Raw genomic sequence first — 17,289 nt, 5'->3', positions numbered from 1 at the left:
CATGATAATATCTAAGACTTTGCTCAAGAAACATAATTTCATTCTTATGGGCTTCCCTGGTGGCGCAGTGGTTGAGAGTCCGCCTGCCGATGCAGGGGACACGGGTTCGTGCCCTGGTCCGGAAAGATCCCACATGCCGTGGAGCGGCTGGGCCCGTGAGCCATGGCCGCTGAACCTGCGAGTCCGGAGCCTGTGCTCCACAACGGGAGAGGCCACAACAGTGAGAGGCCCGCGTACCACAAAAAAAAAAAAAAAAGAAAGAAAAAAGAAAAATAATTTCATTCTTATAAATAACCTCCAGTAGCATGTGAGATTTTGGAGGACGAGGACTCTATTTTCGTCACCCTTATGGCCTTAAGTTTATGGCACATGTGGCTCCCACAAACATAAATAGAAGAGTGAGGGGAAAGTTCATCAGTTCCTGTGGTTTCTCAGCCGGTCCCAAATACAAAAGATTCATTATTACTTAAACAGAGAACTACCATCTCACATGTTATCTCCAGTTTGTGTTCACCTGCCTAGCTGAATATTTTAACAATAGTTGACATTAAAATATCTCTGTGTCTCTGTATCAAAGGGCAACCTGTTCTGTTTTTTTTCTTTTATTATATTTTGTTTTTTTAAGTATCACATGTCTTTATAGACAGTGCCTAATAGTACAGAGGGTAAAAGATTTGTCAAGAATCACACAAATTAAGTGGAAGGCCCCCTATCACATGTATATTTTGGAAGTCTAATCTATTTGGATTACTGCTACATTTCTTATCATGAGATTCGCTACTTTTTTTTTTTAACACTAGGTCCTTGTTGGTTATCTATTTTAAATATAGCAGTGTGTACCTGTGAATCCCAAGCTCCCAATCTATCCCTCCCTCCCACCCTTCCCCTCGGTAACCATAAGTTCAGTCTCTAAGTCTGTGAGTCTGTTTCTGTTTTGTAAATAAGTTCATTTGTGTCATTTTTTTTTAACTGCACATATAAGCGACATCATATGATATTGGTCTTTTTCTGTCTGACTTGCTTCACTAAGTGTGATAATCTCTAGGTCCATCCATGTTGCTGCAAATGGCATTATTTCATTCTCTTTAATGGCTGGGTAGTATTCCATTGTATACATGTACAACATCTTCTTTATCCATTCATCTGTCGATGGACATTTAGGTTGTTTCCATGTCTTGGCAATCGTAAACAGTGCTGCAATGAACATTGGGTGTGTATGTATCCTTTTGAACATGTTTTTCTCTGGATATATGCCCAGGAGTGGGACTGCTAGTTTTAGTTTTTTAAAACCTGTTCATTATTTAAAGAAATATTTTACCTGATGACAAGGTAGGAGAAGAGAACCCAAGTTCTCTCAATTTTCATAGGACAATCACTTGGTTTATATGTTGTGTGAAATGTGGCTGGATACTTTTGATTTTTCCTGCTCTCCATCATTTACCCAATTCATTCTTCCTCACTTTTCCACTTGAAGAAGAGTAGAGATAGCAAGAGTACATGAAACTGAAAAATAGCAAAAGACTACATGAAGATAATGAAAATATATCAAAATGCAATGAAGGAGGAACCTGAGAGTAATGATGAGCTTAAGAAAAAAAATCTATAATTTCAGTGAATCTTTGAATTTTAAACTCAGATACCATCCAGCGCAAGCCCTTTAGGCTAAGAGGACACTGTGCTCCCGAGAGGTTCCATGGCCTGGTTAAGATCCCACTGACAACAGAGTCGAGGCTGGAATTCAGATCTCCTGTGCCCTGAGTTTTGAAAGTCGTGTTTTTGAAGCTCTGTGTGACAGACTGAAAGTCATATTCCTGTGATCAGTCCAGTTGTGCCCATAGATGAAATACAGCCTCCTCTGTGTAAAGTGAAATGACATGATAACACACCACCTCTCAAAAAAATATTCCCATTCAGCTGCCAGTGGGTCTAAATTGCTACTCTTAGAGTACAGTGTACTGAGTACCCTAAGAGAACATTTCTTTGGATTCTTCTACTTATTTTCATTTTCAAAATGCAAATATCGTTGAAGAGGAATAATGTGAGTTAACCCTTGGAACCTGGAAAAAAGACAAGAATGAAAATAGGAGTCAAAGAGGGAACCAGGTGTTAATGTTGCCTCACTAAGTGCTCTAGCATGTAAGGTGGGAAACAAAACACACATATGGCAGCAAATATTTTGTAAAGAGTTCAGTGAATGAATTCATCTAAGCTGAAGAAATGATGTAACAGTAGAACCTTCAGAAAAGTATTATGTTGTGTCCTACGGTGGACTAATGTCTACAGCTCATATTGAATTTCTATTGCAGTTTTCACATTCAAGCAATAACCCACGAGACGACATTGCTACAGAAGCGTACGAAGATGAGTTAGACATGGGCCGATCTGGATCCTACCTGAACAGCAGTATCAATTCAGCCTGGAGTGAGCACAGCTTGGATCCAGAAGACATTCGGGTAATACCAGTATTTCTTCTTTTCTGTTTTAGATTAGACCCGTTCATACAGGCTCGCACGTGTGGGTCGATGTTCATGTGTGCTTCTTTGTGTTAGAGAGCATGTGTGTTTGTGTAAGAACTGAAGGCATCACATGCAGTTAATCCAGTTCTAAAACATAGAATCACAGTATAAGTTAGGCCACACAGGCCAGTCTTGATAGTCTTAACTGACTTATTGGACACCATGATGATGAACTGGTTGTACATGTCCCATGATGACGGTTTATGAGATCTTGCTGATGGGAAACTAGGATAGATGTGTGAGCAGAGAGTGTGAATTATTTAAAATAATCTGTGACAATATATCAGCATTTGGAGGAAGAAGTTGCTTTTGTATTTGATGGTCTGTTGTACACTAATTTAACATTAGGTGTAATTTTATCAGCGGCTACATGATGCTTCCCATATTGTTCAGGGATATGGTTTCTCAGTAGACAACAGGCTGTGTTTTGTCATGGTCCAGGCTCAGCCTGGTCCACGCAATTCACAAGTTCAAAGTGCCTGTTGCATGAAGCAAGTGCAGAATGCAGGAGTTCACGTCTTGAAGTTCAAACGCTGTGTGAAACGAGATACAGAGGAATCAGAAAGTGAGAGTGGGGGGAAAGTTGATGAGCAGAGATGTTAGGAGGAGCTCCGTTCATTGACTTCACGTTACAGTTAGTGATGTGAGCCGGCCCAAACGCTAAATTCCGCACCTCTTTGAATCTGCTCTTGTTATGTATGGCAGGACGAGCTGAAGAAACTCTATGCCCAGTTGGAAATCTATAAGAGGAAGAAGATGATCACAAATAATCCCCACCTCCAGAAAAAGCGGTGCTCGAAGAAGGGCTTAGGCCGTTCCATCATGAGGCGGATCACCGAGATCCCGGAGACGGTCAGCCGTCAGTGCTCCAAGGAGGACAAGGACGCGTTGGACCACGGCGTGGCCAAGGGCGCCGTCCCGGGCAGGAGGAACCCGCAGGAGGCTGCGGGCGGCGCCGGGAAGCCCAAGGAGGAGTCCCTGCGGAACCGAGTCTTCTCGCTCAAGAAATCGCACAGCACGTACGAGCACGTGCGGGAGCAGCCGGGCAGCCCGGGCAGCCCGCCTGCCCCGAGCCGGGAGGAGGAGGCGGCGGCCACGGACGACTCTGCGCTGGGGTCCCCGGCGGGAACGAACCGACCTCGAGCCCTGCAAGACGACAGCCAGGCCGTGTCCACCGAGTCCGTGCCTCTGGTGTGTAAGTCGGCCAGCGCCCACAACCTCAGCTCGGAGAAGAAGCCCGGGCCGCCCCGCACATCCGTCTTACAGAAGTCCCTCAGCGTCATCGCCAGTGCCAAAGAGAAGACGCTCGGATTGGCCGGGAAAACCCAGGCGTCCGGCGTGGAGGAACGGGCCAAAGCCCAGAAAGCTCTGCCGAGAGAGAAAGAGACAAACAGAAAATACTCAAATTCAGATAACGCAGAGACTCAAGACTCTGCCCCCTCAAACTCCAATCATTCAGAGGAGCCAAGAAAACCTCCGAAATCTGGGATCATGAGGCAGCAAAGGGCCAACCCCCCCACTGCCAGTTCCGACCTGAGTCCAGGCGCCCCCCAGATGAAGGACAGCTTTGACATAGGGGAGGTGTGCCCCTGGGAGATCTACGACCTGACCCCCGGTCCTGTGCCTTCAGAATCAAAAGTTCAAAAGCACGTATCGATTGCGGCTTCTGAAATGGAGAAAACCCCAAGTTTTTCCTTAAAGGGGAAATCTCATCCCAAGCCTAAGACAGCTGAACTATGTCAGCAGTCCAATCCGAAGAGCAGAGACAAAGCTGAGGTGTGCCCTTGGGAGAGCCAAGTTCAGCCCCTCTTTGAAGATGAGAAGTGTGTGATTTCCAAGACTCAGGTTCCCCCAGGAAGAGCTCAAGGGGAGAATGGCGGCCAGCACTCTGCAGCCAGTGTGTGTGCTGGGCAGTGTGAAGAACTGCCTCCCAAAGCCGTAGCATCAGAAGTGGAGAATGAAAACCTCAACCAACTAGGAGACCAGGAGAAAAAGACATCTTCCTCTGAGCAAAATGTGCCTGACTCATATAACTCAAGTAATAACTTTCAGCAACCCTTAACATCACGAGCTGAGGTCTGTCCCTGGGAGTTTGAGACCCCAGATCAACCAAATGCTGAAAGAAGTGTAGCTTTCCCTGCCTCTTCTGCTTTAAGTGCAAATAAGATAGCAGGGCCTCGGAAATAAGAGGTCTGGGATAATTTTAAAGTGTAGCATCCCCAGAAAGAAAAGGAGAAGGAAGAAACGCTGAATTCGCTATAAGACAGAAGATACAGGATCACAAATTCCCAAGGAGTATTGGTCAGTCAAGGGAAATGTGAAAGGGAGGGGTGGAAGAAAACATAGGAGGCCAGGGCAACATCGTAATGGAGAAGTTAGACTGGCCAGGAAAGTCTTGCCCCAGGGAACACTGGGAAAATCCTTACACTTTAGCATATGTTTGGGGGAAGTAGCCCTCAATGTCTGCCCCTGATCAATACTTACCCTTGGGACTTCGAAGATCCCAATCAAGGCAAACCAGAAGACACAGAAGAGGGACGAGATTTTGCAAAGGACAGGAAGGTATTGACGTATGTAACCGAAATTCTAAGTAGCTGACTAAAAAGAACTTACTTTACCTATTTAACCTTGATAGCACTGCTAACTTAATGCATCCAAAAATATCTTTTATATTAATGATTGCTTTCATTTTCTTATAAATGTCTGTTTCAGTACATTGTTGTGTCTCATTCCAGCATTCCAGATTGTATAATTTTTGCAAATAACTTTGATATTATGTGACACAACACATTTATGCAATCTGCAGCTACTCGATTGTTATTGCAACTTCCAGAATACCTGCTATCTATCAACTTTAGTTGATTCTTGAAGTACAGTACGCTTTCTCTGGCTTGGGAAGCCATAACTGTTATGATAAAACCTTTTAGTTTTGGCTGTGGTTTATATATTGTGAATTTGGATTTGACTCTATTATTTCACATCATGGTTTGTTATACTGTCTTAATAAGGGTTTTTTATACAAGTTGAGTTTCTTGTTTTGCACTTCCTGTTAGGACTCAGAAGCTTTATTAATATTGGAGATCAAGTGGTCCTACTTAGTCCTACATCTCATTAAGTTAAGGACAACTTATCCATTGTTTGTTCAAAGTCAGGGATAGATAATGCCTTCATTCCAATTAATTGTCCCTTTTAACTCTTTCAGGATTTCATACTTAGCAGCATTTCGTAAGGAAGGAAGAAGCTAAGAGTGAGAAAAATATACTGTGCATTATTATTACCATTGGCAAGGGAAGACTCTGGGAATGGCAAGAGAATTAGAGTACTGCAGAGCCAGGGGATTTGCCTTTAAAATAAAGACAGAAAGGGAGCTCCCAATAGCACTTTCAAGGGATTATATTTTTCAAGAGAAAAATTATTATAGCATCAAGATCATTATATGGATATATTTTTATTATGTATACTAAATATATAATATTTTACATTACCTTAAACTACTTATTCTCATAAACTCTTATTCATTGCTTCAGGCAGGGGTAGAACTTGCTGGGCTTGAATCCCAAAGAGGTTTATAACCAGAGTTACTCAAAGCCTATGAGGCAGTGTGGGCTCTTCATTCTTCCAAGCCCTGCAAATGGCCTAGGTGAGCTACCAGGCTCAAAATTCCAAATGTCGGGGTTATTTGCAAGGCACAGCAGCTCCCAAAGCATGTTTCATAAAACGTATCGCATTCCACACTGATCACCTGGCACAGCCATCCGAAGCTACTGATTTAGCCCTACTGATGTGATCATGCAAAGAGATTCCATCGCAAAACTCAGTCTCATTTTATTTTAAGGTGAATCACTTAAAAATAGAACCCAGACTTCCTTTCTCTCACGCTAAATGCTGAAGTATCACGGCTTGTTCGGCCAGAACATTTATAGCTTAAATAACTGTTTTTCATTTTCTGAGCAGCAAGGAGAACGTGCTAGGAGGGTAGCAGTTGAGAAAAGGGCATCAGAAGGTGGATACGGGGCTGTTCTTAGGAATATTACTCTCAGTGGAAGATAAAAACTGGGAATTCTCCTATTCATCATCAAAATGTTCCCAGTGATTTGTATTCAGGAGTCACATGCATTTCACCATTTTGCAAAGCTGTGCATAAATCTCCTCACCCATTTGCTTGCTTCGTGCATTACTCAGGATGGTGGGGTAGGTTTGAAGAGATGCAGAAATTCTATTTGTTTTTGCTTTCTTCATTTACTTCCTTCTCCGCTTCCTTTTCAGTCAAAGCCTATCTGTCTACTTAGTGACCTTGGACTACAACTTTAAGGTATAAAGTTGTGAACTTGGTTTGGAGTGTCCAGACCCACCTACTTGTTTCCTTTACATCTGAGATCTGTTAGTACTTTACTGACTTTTTCAGAAATAAGCGGTCAGGCATCAGTGACTTTTTACTGCACTTCAGGATGACCCTGCTAGAGATGTGGCCTAAAGAAGACTTGCCAGTTTCTACCTTAGTACAGTCCATAGAGTCTCTTCCACCAGCATAAATCAGCAAGAGCGCCTGGGCTTTCCTAGACTTTCATTGCCATTATTTATCACCAAGAGAAGTTTAAATCTTCAATCCTTGAGGTTGTTTTCCCAGATTGATAACAATAAGCGAGTGAAGAAACACTATTAAGCTCACAAACATTTGCTAGGTTGTCCTTCTCAGTGCATGTGCAGGCTGCATCCTGTCCTTGTTTTTAAGCCAGGGTTTATAAATAAGTAGATTTATACCAATCTTAATAGAACTGTATATTTTATGCAAGAGTTAAACGCTTTACGACGTGAATTATAACCCAACCCATTGTAAACGTTGGTGGCCATATGGATTTGAAACTCGACAGTTCTCTTGTATTTGCTTCCTAGGTCTCTGCATGCAAGTGATGACACAGGTAGGACTGAAAAAAAACACTGCCTCTTGACTTCTAGCATTTAGCAACCGAGAGATGTAGAGTCAATAAAGCTGTCAGTCTTTTCACTTAATCTGTGGTTCTTCTGAAACTATTATCTGAAACCTACAGCATCCCACCACAAAATATTTGGTAAATTTATGTCGTGACGTGTTGCAGCATGTAAATACTTATAACTTCTCTGCAATAAAACATATTTATAGGAAAGCAATTTGTGGCGATCTGTGTGTTCATCTATCAAAAGTTGAATTCATTTCACCTAACCAACTTTAGGAGGAATCCCATATATCTTTGGCTTTGGTACACTTAGGCGCACACATCCCCACACTGCCTATATATAGGAATGTGTGATTAGTCAAATGTGGCCTCACACATGCAGGTAATCATTTGGAGCCAATAAAACCTCTTAGGACTAGTGGTTTTGATTTAAGGATGCTCTAGCCAAATGGGAACTAATTCAGCTACCTTTTAAATTTTTTATTTATTTATTTACTTACTTATTTATTGGCCGCGGCTTGTGGGTTCTTAGTTCCCCAACCAGGGATCGTACAAGTGCCCCCTGCAGTGAGAGCACAGAGTCCTAACCACTGGACCGGCAGGGAATTCCTCAGCTACCTTTTTAAAAACTGAAGGTAAGTTGATTTACAATGTTGTGTTCGTTTCTGGTGTACAGCAAAGTGATTCATATATATGTATATATATTCTTTTCCATTGTCGTTTATTAAAGGATATGGAATATAGTTCCCTGTTCAGCTACCGTTTTAAATTTACTCAACAAACATACCAGGCCATCTGCTAAGCAACGATGATGATCTTCAGATGAACAAGGTGCTCCAGTAGCACTCAGACCCATAAGAGTATCCGGGCCCTGCTATGGTATTACACAGGATAGCGTGACTAAGTCTCGGAGCCAGGGCTGTCTTCATAGGAAGGGCACATTCACCAGGCTGAAATTCTGCAAAGCCATCAGGTATGAAAGGGAAAGAATGTAAGGCCGGAAGGGTAATTGCGCACAGCATTGCACGTCTTGCTTCAGGTAACTACAGTGTATCCTTTAGTACTGGGAGCTATCAAAAAGCTTTAAATAGGGCATAATCAAGTCACATTTTAGAAGGAAAGGATTTGTCCCCCGAATTATGGGAAGCAGCCCAGAAGTGGCCCGAAGTGGGAGGCGACTAGAGGCAGCTGCATCAGCTAGAAGAGAGTCGGGGTAAGGAAAAGTGAGGGCCTAAGGAGGAGAGGAAAAAAATGTTGGTTATTTTTTATTAAAATAGCATCTTCCAGTGTGTTTCCTGTTACGTTATACTCCTAGGAAGCCAGAAAAATCAGATTAATTAGGTAACTATGTCAAATATAAATGTTCCTTCTAAGTTTGTTAACATTTTGGATAATTTCAAAAGTTTTCAAAGCCCTCTCTGAAGGTCACTGGACCTCAGTATCCTCTACTCATGAGAAAAAGCTGGATGCCAGGTTCATGCTATGGGAAACCTTGATACTGAACTGGGCTGGGAAAGGAGCAAAGGGCTTGCCTAGATGCAGACCTAAATACCTGCCTGGAAGTGGCAGCTCTGAAGCAGCTCCAGAAAGAAGCAGGTGTGGCAGGAGGTCAGAGGGATCCACCCTCTCCCTGCATCACCTTTCCTTTAAGTGGTTCCTGCGATGGCCCTTTCCCAACCCTTCACACCATTGTTATTGCATATTTGCATATTCTGTATTCTCTCAGTTCTTACACGGAGAATCAGTGGTTTCAGGTCTTTGAATGATCCTAAAGAGCTGAGACAAAAGCCTTTGGGGATTAACAAGCCATGGAAATCAAGTCTACTCATGTGATAAGGAAGATAGAGGCTTTTCAGTGTTTGTTGGAATCGCTTGGGTGATGGCTGTATTATTTTTCATATATTTATGCACAGTGACAGTCTTGTTTCTTTGTTCTACATTTAGAACCTTTTTGTTAAAAAAAAAATACCTAAGAGGACTATTCCTATCAGAGATTGGCTTTATCACTCCAAAAAGTAATCATGTCAATCTCTTGTTCTAAAGCAATGCAAGTTAGTTAAGATTTTCATTATTATTTCAACATATTCTGTCCTTTCCCCCCTGAATAGTTATGAGGACAGAAGTAATGTCTTTCTAACTTTGGTTGTTTTCTCTTGAAACATTTGTTTCTTGGAAAGTACAAGGGCAAACTCGGGAGCACATTGTATGCTTTAATTCAGTGTTAACTGGTCAGAAGGCAGACAATGGAAAGTCTGAATTGGTTTTTAATTTCCCTTTCTCTGTGATGTGAATATAATACTTTGCCAGAAATAAAACTGTCTGATCAAATGAAAATGGAAAATGAGAGATAAATATGGGAAAAGTCTTTGTTGCACAACACATTCCTAGAAAGAAAAATAAGTATGCAAATAGCAGGTCATGACAGTTCTTATAGAACATACTTCCACTTCAGTTCAAACAGCAACAGAAAAGACGGCAAATGCCCTCTTCAAGATTTTAAGCCCCGTTTTTCCCCTAGCATACCATGGGATTTTATTCCTCCGTGCCTTTTGTCCTGCTGTTTGGTCCATCTGAAATTCTCACCCTCCTTCTTCTCTGTGTCAGCATCTTATGTGTGCTCCAATACTAGTATGATCATATAATTTATTGTCCAAAGAAAACCTTTGAGAGTGAAAGTGCAGTGCTAATAATGAATAATTATGCTTGGAAAACAGTGTAAACTGGGACTATCCCAAGCAACCTGGGATGTTTGTTTGTTTAGCCTCTTCAAGGAGCGGCACAAATGCCCTGCTCCTTCCATGAAGCATTTCCTAATGCCACAAATCAGAATGACTTTCTCCTTCCTCTGTGCTTGCCTTAGGAATTTACTTAAGTCTATGACTGCAGTGACCCACAATTTAGTTAGTTACATAGTCCTCTGTATCATCTGCTAAAATAAGAGCTCCTGGGGGCAAGAAATTTTTTTTTTGTTCACCTCTATAACCCCAATTTCTAGCCCTGTGCTTTGCTCTGAGTTCAATAAATATTTGCCGAATTGAAATGTTTGATTACTAATCATTGTCTAAAATACACTTGAAGAGAAAGAGAAACTCAGGAGTTGGATGAAGACTTGCTGCAGAATTTCTAAAATGTTCAGTACGAACTGGTCTTCCATCCACATCCTGGCAGTGTCTGGAAGCTTCAGATTATGACTGAACCGCAGTAACTGTCCAGCATTACAAGGTAAGAATTGATTTGTCACCCTAAGGAGGGAGAAGCTGAAGGTTTGGGACATGGCCCAGTTTGTTAGAGCTCTAAAAAATATTTCCATATGTCATAAAAAATAAGAAATGTTTAATTTGACTGTAGGAACTTACTTTTAGTTATTTGAACTCTTTGGAAAATAAAGCTTGGTGGGGTCTATATAAAATATCCACATAAAAATCAATACTGATGCTAGACTTTCAGATGTTTCTGAGAAATGAGGGCGTTTGAACAAACTGAATGTTTTACTGGCTTTAGAATTTCTTAGCCATGTATTTCATGTTATGTAGAAGTCATGATATGCGTGCATATAACTGTAAAGTTTCCATATGTGAACAGCAGTATAAAAGTTTGTGGATTGATTCAAACCCTCTTGAGATGAATTTGTAAGTGTTAAAACCTACTCAAGGTGTTAATATTTTGGTAGAAATTTGCAACCTTGTTTATCCACCTTGCGTGTGAGACTCCTTTTAAACTTCCTCCAAATGAATGGGTCTGGTCCATTAAAAGCTGAAAACATTCTGTTCCCTTTGGCTAATGCTTGACCTTTTTGGAGCATCTTAAGTATCAATGATATAACCTGACATTTCCGTAGCACCTCTCTCCTCAGCTCAAAGAGCTCATTGTTATGGGAATTCTCACTGGCATCTTACTCATCATTGTGTCCTCCTAAAGGCACATCCCCTTCTAAAACCTAATCTTGTTTATTCCCATTTTTTTAGTTTATTAAGAGAGTGTATGCTTGTTTCCAGATTCACTTAACATAACACAATTCTAATAATCCAGTTGTTTCATTTGTATCCCAAACATAAATTAAATAGAAGTAAACTATTCCATATCTATTACCATTTAGCAGCTACATTTTTTCCTCAGGAGCAGCCCCAACCCTGGAAGTGAATCAGTGCTTGACAGTGGTCAAAATGGCCAAGAAATGCTGAAAACACTAAAAGTACAGGAGACCCAGTGTGGAGGAAGAGGCTTGATGTGCCTAGAAGAGGGTGTTGGAAACCAGTGCCAGTAGCATTAAGCTGAGAAGTATCAGAAAAGGGGCAAAAAAGGGGGAAATAGGAGGCATTTAGGAAGAAATGAAAACAATTAATAGAAACAGCTGAAACTGTGGATGGGGCAAGTCACAGCAGAGGGGAATAGTTACGGGGTCAGGAAAATGCAAACCGTCTGACTGTAGTACCAAGTGTCCTCAACAAACACTTTGTAGACGCCATCACTCTCTACAGTCTGTTGACTTTAAATAATGGAGATCACCCTTGATGATATGGGTGGGCCTCATTCAATCAGTTTAAGGTCATTTTTAAAAAATTATTTATGTTTGGCTGCATTGGGTCTTCGTTGCTGCATGCAGGCTTCTCATTGCAGTGGCTTCTCTTGTGGAGCGCGGGCTCTAGGTGCACGGGCTTCAGTAGTTGTGGCTCGCGGGCTTAGTTGCTCCGCGGCATGTGGGATCTTCCCAGACCAGGGCTCAAACCCGTGTCCCCTGCATTGGTAGGCGGATTCTTAACCACTGCGCCGCCAGGGAAGTCCCCAGTTTAAGGTCTTGAGAACAAAAACTGAGAAAGAATTCTGCTTCAATACTGTGGCATAAAAATCCTGCCTAAGTTTCCAGCCTTCCAGCCAACCCTATAGATTTCAGACTTGCCAGCCTCCACAGTTGTGTGAGCCAGTTCCTCAAAATAAATCTCTCTCCCTCTCTATCCATCCATCCATCCTATTGATTCTGTTTCTCTGGAGTACTCTGACTGTTACTGATTTTGGTATTGAGAGTAGTTCTAAAGGAACAGACTAAGAGTGAATTTTCTGAATTGGTTCTGAGGTTCCTGGAATTGGTTCCCTAATTTGATTAGATTGAAATGCACTAATGACTCTTTCTGGTGGGAGAGAGGGTACTGATAATCCATGGTGTAATGTGGCAATAGAAACGTAGAAAATCTCACCACTGAATATTCCTAATCCAGTACCTACAGGAGGCAAGGTTCTGGGTGACCATCTGTTTGGTACCTTAGAACGTTTTGTCAAACTAGCAAGTATAAGGAGATTGGCTTCTGGCTCCTAATTGCTATGGGCAGTGTGGGGAAAGAAAAGTATTAGTTCCGGGATTCAAATTCCCACTTCTACCACCACGTGAATCATCTGAAAGTTTCTGTGTCTGTCTTGAAAGAAATCCTTACCTCCTGTAGCCCTGGAGCTGAGCTTTATAAAAACCAGACACAGAATCTCTGCAGTTAGCAGCTGAATTACAATGCAAATTAATTTTTCAGCTTTACAAGGTGTTGCAGTAAAGGCACTGATTGGGAAGGAATGGAGTCCTGAAAACTGGAATGGGGCACACGGCTAGATCCTGATGAAGCTGGGGACAGTGAGTCTTCTTCACAGGTACAAACAGCCCTTAAGCCCCTCCCACCTGAGGAGATTAACCCTGCTTTGCCTGATGAAATTGTAATGGCCTCCCCTGAAGGAGCTGCCTTGAAAAACATGGCTGATTCTCCTAGGACATGCCCCCACCACTCCTCTTTGCTTCTAGACCCATAGCTAGACTCAAGTTCCAGCGAGCCCCAGATGAGGTGAAAAGAGTGACCCACAAGATGTGTCACACCACAGAAGACCACATAATTTTTCCAATGTATCCAGGCAGGAATATGGGGAATATTTATGGGAGTTGAAGTTGTGTGTGATAATGGAATGTAAAGTTGGATCAGGCTGAATTTATGGAGCCCACTAAACAAAAATTCTGGGTTCAATATTGTAACTTAAAGAGTTCGAAAAAGCTCTTTTTTTTTTGCGGAGCGGCTGGGGCAGGGGTGGTGTTGGCTGAAACATAGACTGAAATGTCTCCTACGCTAAATGAAGTTGAAATGCCAGAACTTCTTTGGTATACTGTAGAAGAATATATCCAAAGGCTTAGGGAGATTGGGATGTTAAAGTTGACTTGTCATATAAGATCTGCTCGCCCCCATGACCAAGGGGTCAGAGGACACACTATGACTATAAAAAACAAATTTGTGAAGGGAGCCTCAGCATCCTTGAAGAACTCCGTGGTCACTCTTCTCTGTAGGTCAGAAATCATAGGGAGAATGGCTACCACTGACTGGGATCCTTAAATGTCATGGGGATAATTGGATCCCAGGGTGGCAAGGGCCGCTGGTGGCACTTAATCACCAATACAAGGCAAGAGTTGTTACCGTAATGGATAGCAGAGTCAAGGCAGCAGTCAAAATAGTCTGACTCGCAGAGACCTATGTCATTGGCCAGTTGAACAGTTTCCCTAAAAGAGAAATAGATGGGCAGTCTCCGAAATTCTGGCTTGATTTGCATATGTGGAAAAGCTCTAAGTCAAATGGCAGAAGTCTAACTTGAATCACCAAAACTGAAGAGTCATGGCCCTTGAGTCAATTCCCAGCCCTGAGCTGGTTTCCAGACCCAGAACCCCTTGAATAAAGAGGAGACTGTGTCCCCCTGGAGAAGGACCTCATGACACTGCCAAAAATTTATACTATTAATCTTTCTCCCAGCCTTCTCCAAACATAACTACTGCCTTTTACAAGGGTGACTCTGCACTGGGGAAAAGGAAAAAATCAGAGTTCTCAGGGATGATTGAACCCTAGTTCTGAACTGACACTGTGGGTCAACAGAGTAGGGGCTTATGGAGGTCAAGTGATCAATGGAATCTCAGCTCAAGTTTATCTCACACTGAGTTGCCAAACCCATCCTGTGGTTAATTGCCCAGTTCCAAAATGCATAATTAGAATAGAAATACTCAGCAACCAGCAGAAACTCCACATTGTTTCCCTGAACTGTGGAGCATGGTATGAAAGGCCAAGTGGAAGCCACTAGAACTGCCTCTACATAGGAGTAAAGTAAACCAACATCAGTGTGAATTTCTGGAAGTATCACAGAGATTAGCAGCATAATCAAGGACTTGAAGGATGCAGGAGGGTTGGTTTCCACCACATCCCCATTCAACACACTTATTTGGCTTCTGGAGAAAAGAGACAGTTCTTGGAGAATGGCAGTGGATTATCATAAACCTAACCAGATGGTGACTCCAATCACATCTACTGTTCCAAACGTGGTTTTCTTGCTTGAGTAAATTAACATATCCCCTGGTACCTGGTGTGTAGCTGAGCTATTGATCTGGAAAAAGCTTTTTTTCTCCATACGTATTAGTAAAGACCACTGGAAGCAGTTTGCTTTTAGCTGGAGAGGCTAGAAATACACCATCACTATCCTACTTCAGGGGTACATCAATTCTCCAGCCCGATGTCATAATTTAGTCTGCAAGAACCTTGATTACACGACCTCTTTTCCACAAGACATCACCCTGATCCTTCACCTTGATTATATGCTGATTGGAATGACTGAGCAAGAAGTAGCAACTACTCTGGACCATTGGCAACAGATGATGACATGCCACAGGGTGGGAAATAAATCTGAACAAAAATTCAGGGGTCTTCCACCTTCGTGAAGTTTCTGGGGGTCCACTGGTGTGAAGCATGTTGAGATATCCCTTCTCAGGCGAAGTACAAGTTGTTACATCTGGTCCCTACTGTAACCATAAAACAAGCACAGTGCCTAGTGGGTCTCTGGATTTGGGAGCAACATATTAGTCATCTGAGTGCACTCCTCTGATCCATATATCAAGTGACTAGGAAAGCTGCTAGCGTTGAGTGGAGCCCAGAACAAGAGAAGGTTCTCTAACAGGTCTATCCTGCTTGCAGCTGCTCTGCCCCTTGAACCAATAGGTCCAGCAGATCCAGTGGTGCTTGAATTGTCAGTGACAGATAGAGATACCGTTTGGAGCAGACAGGTCCAACAGATCAGTCGCAGCTCAGACCCTTGGGATTTCGGAGCAAAGCCTGCCATCCTCTGCAGACAACTACTTTCCTTCTGAGAAAGAGCTTTTGGCTTGCTGCTGGGCCTTAGTAGAGACTGAATACTCAACCGTGGTCCACCAAGCTACCATATGACCTAAGCAGCCCATCATGAACTGGGTGTTTAGCTGGATGGTCAAGGGCTTGGAAGTAACATGATTGGAATACTGGTGACAACAGAGTCTGGGGAAGAGGCATGGGGAGAGACCTCCCTGAATGGACAAAGAAAAATGAGCCTGTTTGTGCCCCAGTGCTTACCAAAGGGTGACCTCAGCAGAGAAGGATTTTAGTAAGCAAGTGGATAAGATGATCTGCTCTGGATACCTCAGTCTCTTTCCCATTCACCCCTGTTTTTGCCCACTGGGTTTATGAACACACTGGCTATGGTGGCAGGGATGGCGGTCAGGCCTGGGCTCAGCAACACGGACTTCTCTCCAAGGCCAAGGTGGCTACAGCCACTGCTGCGTGCCCACTTTGAGGCCAACACCGAGTCTTCAATATTCCATCATTCCCCAGAGCGATCAGTCAGCTACCTGGTGGCACGTTGATTACACTGGCGATGGTGACAGATTACTTGATCAAACACTCATCTAGGTGTTGCTGTTGAAGGTAGTTTGTAGATGTGATTAACATTTACAGTCAGTTGACTTTAAGTAAAGGAGATTATTCTCATAAATATGGCTTGGACTTATCCAATCAGTTGAAGGCCTTAAGAGCAAAAACTAAGGTTTCCCACTCTCAAGACAGTAGCATAGATCTTGCCTGAGTTTCCAGCATACTGGCCTACCCTACATTTCAGACTTGCCAGCCTCCACAATTACGTGAGCCAATTCCTTAAAATAAAGCGTCCTCTCTCTCTCCCTCTCTCTCTCTATATGTATATATATGTATATTATTAGTTCTGTTTTTCTAGAGAGCCCAGACTGACACAAATGAGGAACTAATAGCTCTTACATTATTGACTTGCTATAAGAATTAAATAAAATAATGTGTTAGTAACTTAATATGTTCCTGGCACACAGTAAGCCTTCAAGCAATGATGATAGTGGAGACGATTACTGTTATCTCATACACACCTTCTAGGAGTTCTTTAGCTGCATTTAGCTTGTATTTGTTAAAGCAGCAACAGGGTGATTCCAAGAACTGTTTCAATTTCTTCTCTTCAAACAGCAGTGAAGAATCAATAGATACTTTCTGCTTCTGCGGGTCACACAACCTTATAGGCAGATCATATTATTCGGGCTTCTCGAACATGACTCATCACTCTTCCTGGACAAGCAGAGGTGAGAGATGTGGAGGGTGGGAGAGAACCACTCAACTTGATTCACGTCACCTGGAGGAAAATGAAGGCACAATGTAATATGAGGTCTTTGTGTCAGTACCAACGAGCAAGTTCCAAAGACCAATCATAAACACGGCCAAGCAGCAGAGGGAATCCACAGTTGAAACCAAATGGATCCGAGGCTAAAGGCTGATCTATTCTTGAAGGGGTTCTGTATCAGTCAGGGTCCCGTCAGAAAACAGAAACCACACTGGTTATATGGACTGGGAAAATTTAACATAAAATTATTAACCAGTAACAAGCGATTGACTTCCAAGAGGGGAAACGAGAACTCTTCGTAATACAGAAATAGCAGATGCAGAGTGCAGCCCCTGCCTCTAGGGCTGAGAGAGGGTGCCCAAGGAAGGAACAAACATGGAAGCAGCCCCCGT

At 42.6% G+C, this 17,289-nt stretch overlaps 1 protein-coding gene across 1 annotated transcript in view; it reads left to right on the top strand.

Moving 5' to 3' along the window:
* GPR158 (G protein-coupled receptor 158) overlaps nt 1–4,730 on the top strand; it is a 317,648-nt gene extending 312,918 nt beyond the window's left edge. Inside the window, exons 10-11 of the mRNA XM_032623641.1 lie at nt 2,307–2,453; nt 3,222–4,730. Of these exons, the coding sequence (XP_032479532.1) occupies nt 2,307–2,453; nt 3,222–4,703 (1,629 nt within the window). The 3' untranslated portion in view covers nt 4,704–4,730. The remainder of the gene's footprint in view (nt 1–2,306; nt 2,454–3,221) is intronic.
* The last annotated feature ends 12,559 nt before the right edge of the window (nt 4,731–17,289 follow it).

Source organism: Phocoena sinus, chromosome 2, assembly GCF_008692025.1.
Source record: "Phocoena sinus isolate mPhoSin1 chromosome 2, mPhoSin1.pri, whole genome shotgun sequence".
In the NCBI taxonomy this organism is placed as follows: Eukaryota; Metazoa; Chordata; class Mammalia; order Artiodactyla; family Phocoenidae; genus Phocoena; species Phocoena sinus.
This window is presented reverse-complemented; position numbering and strand designations above follow the sequence as displayed.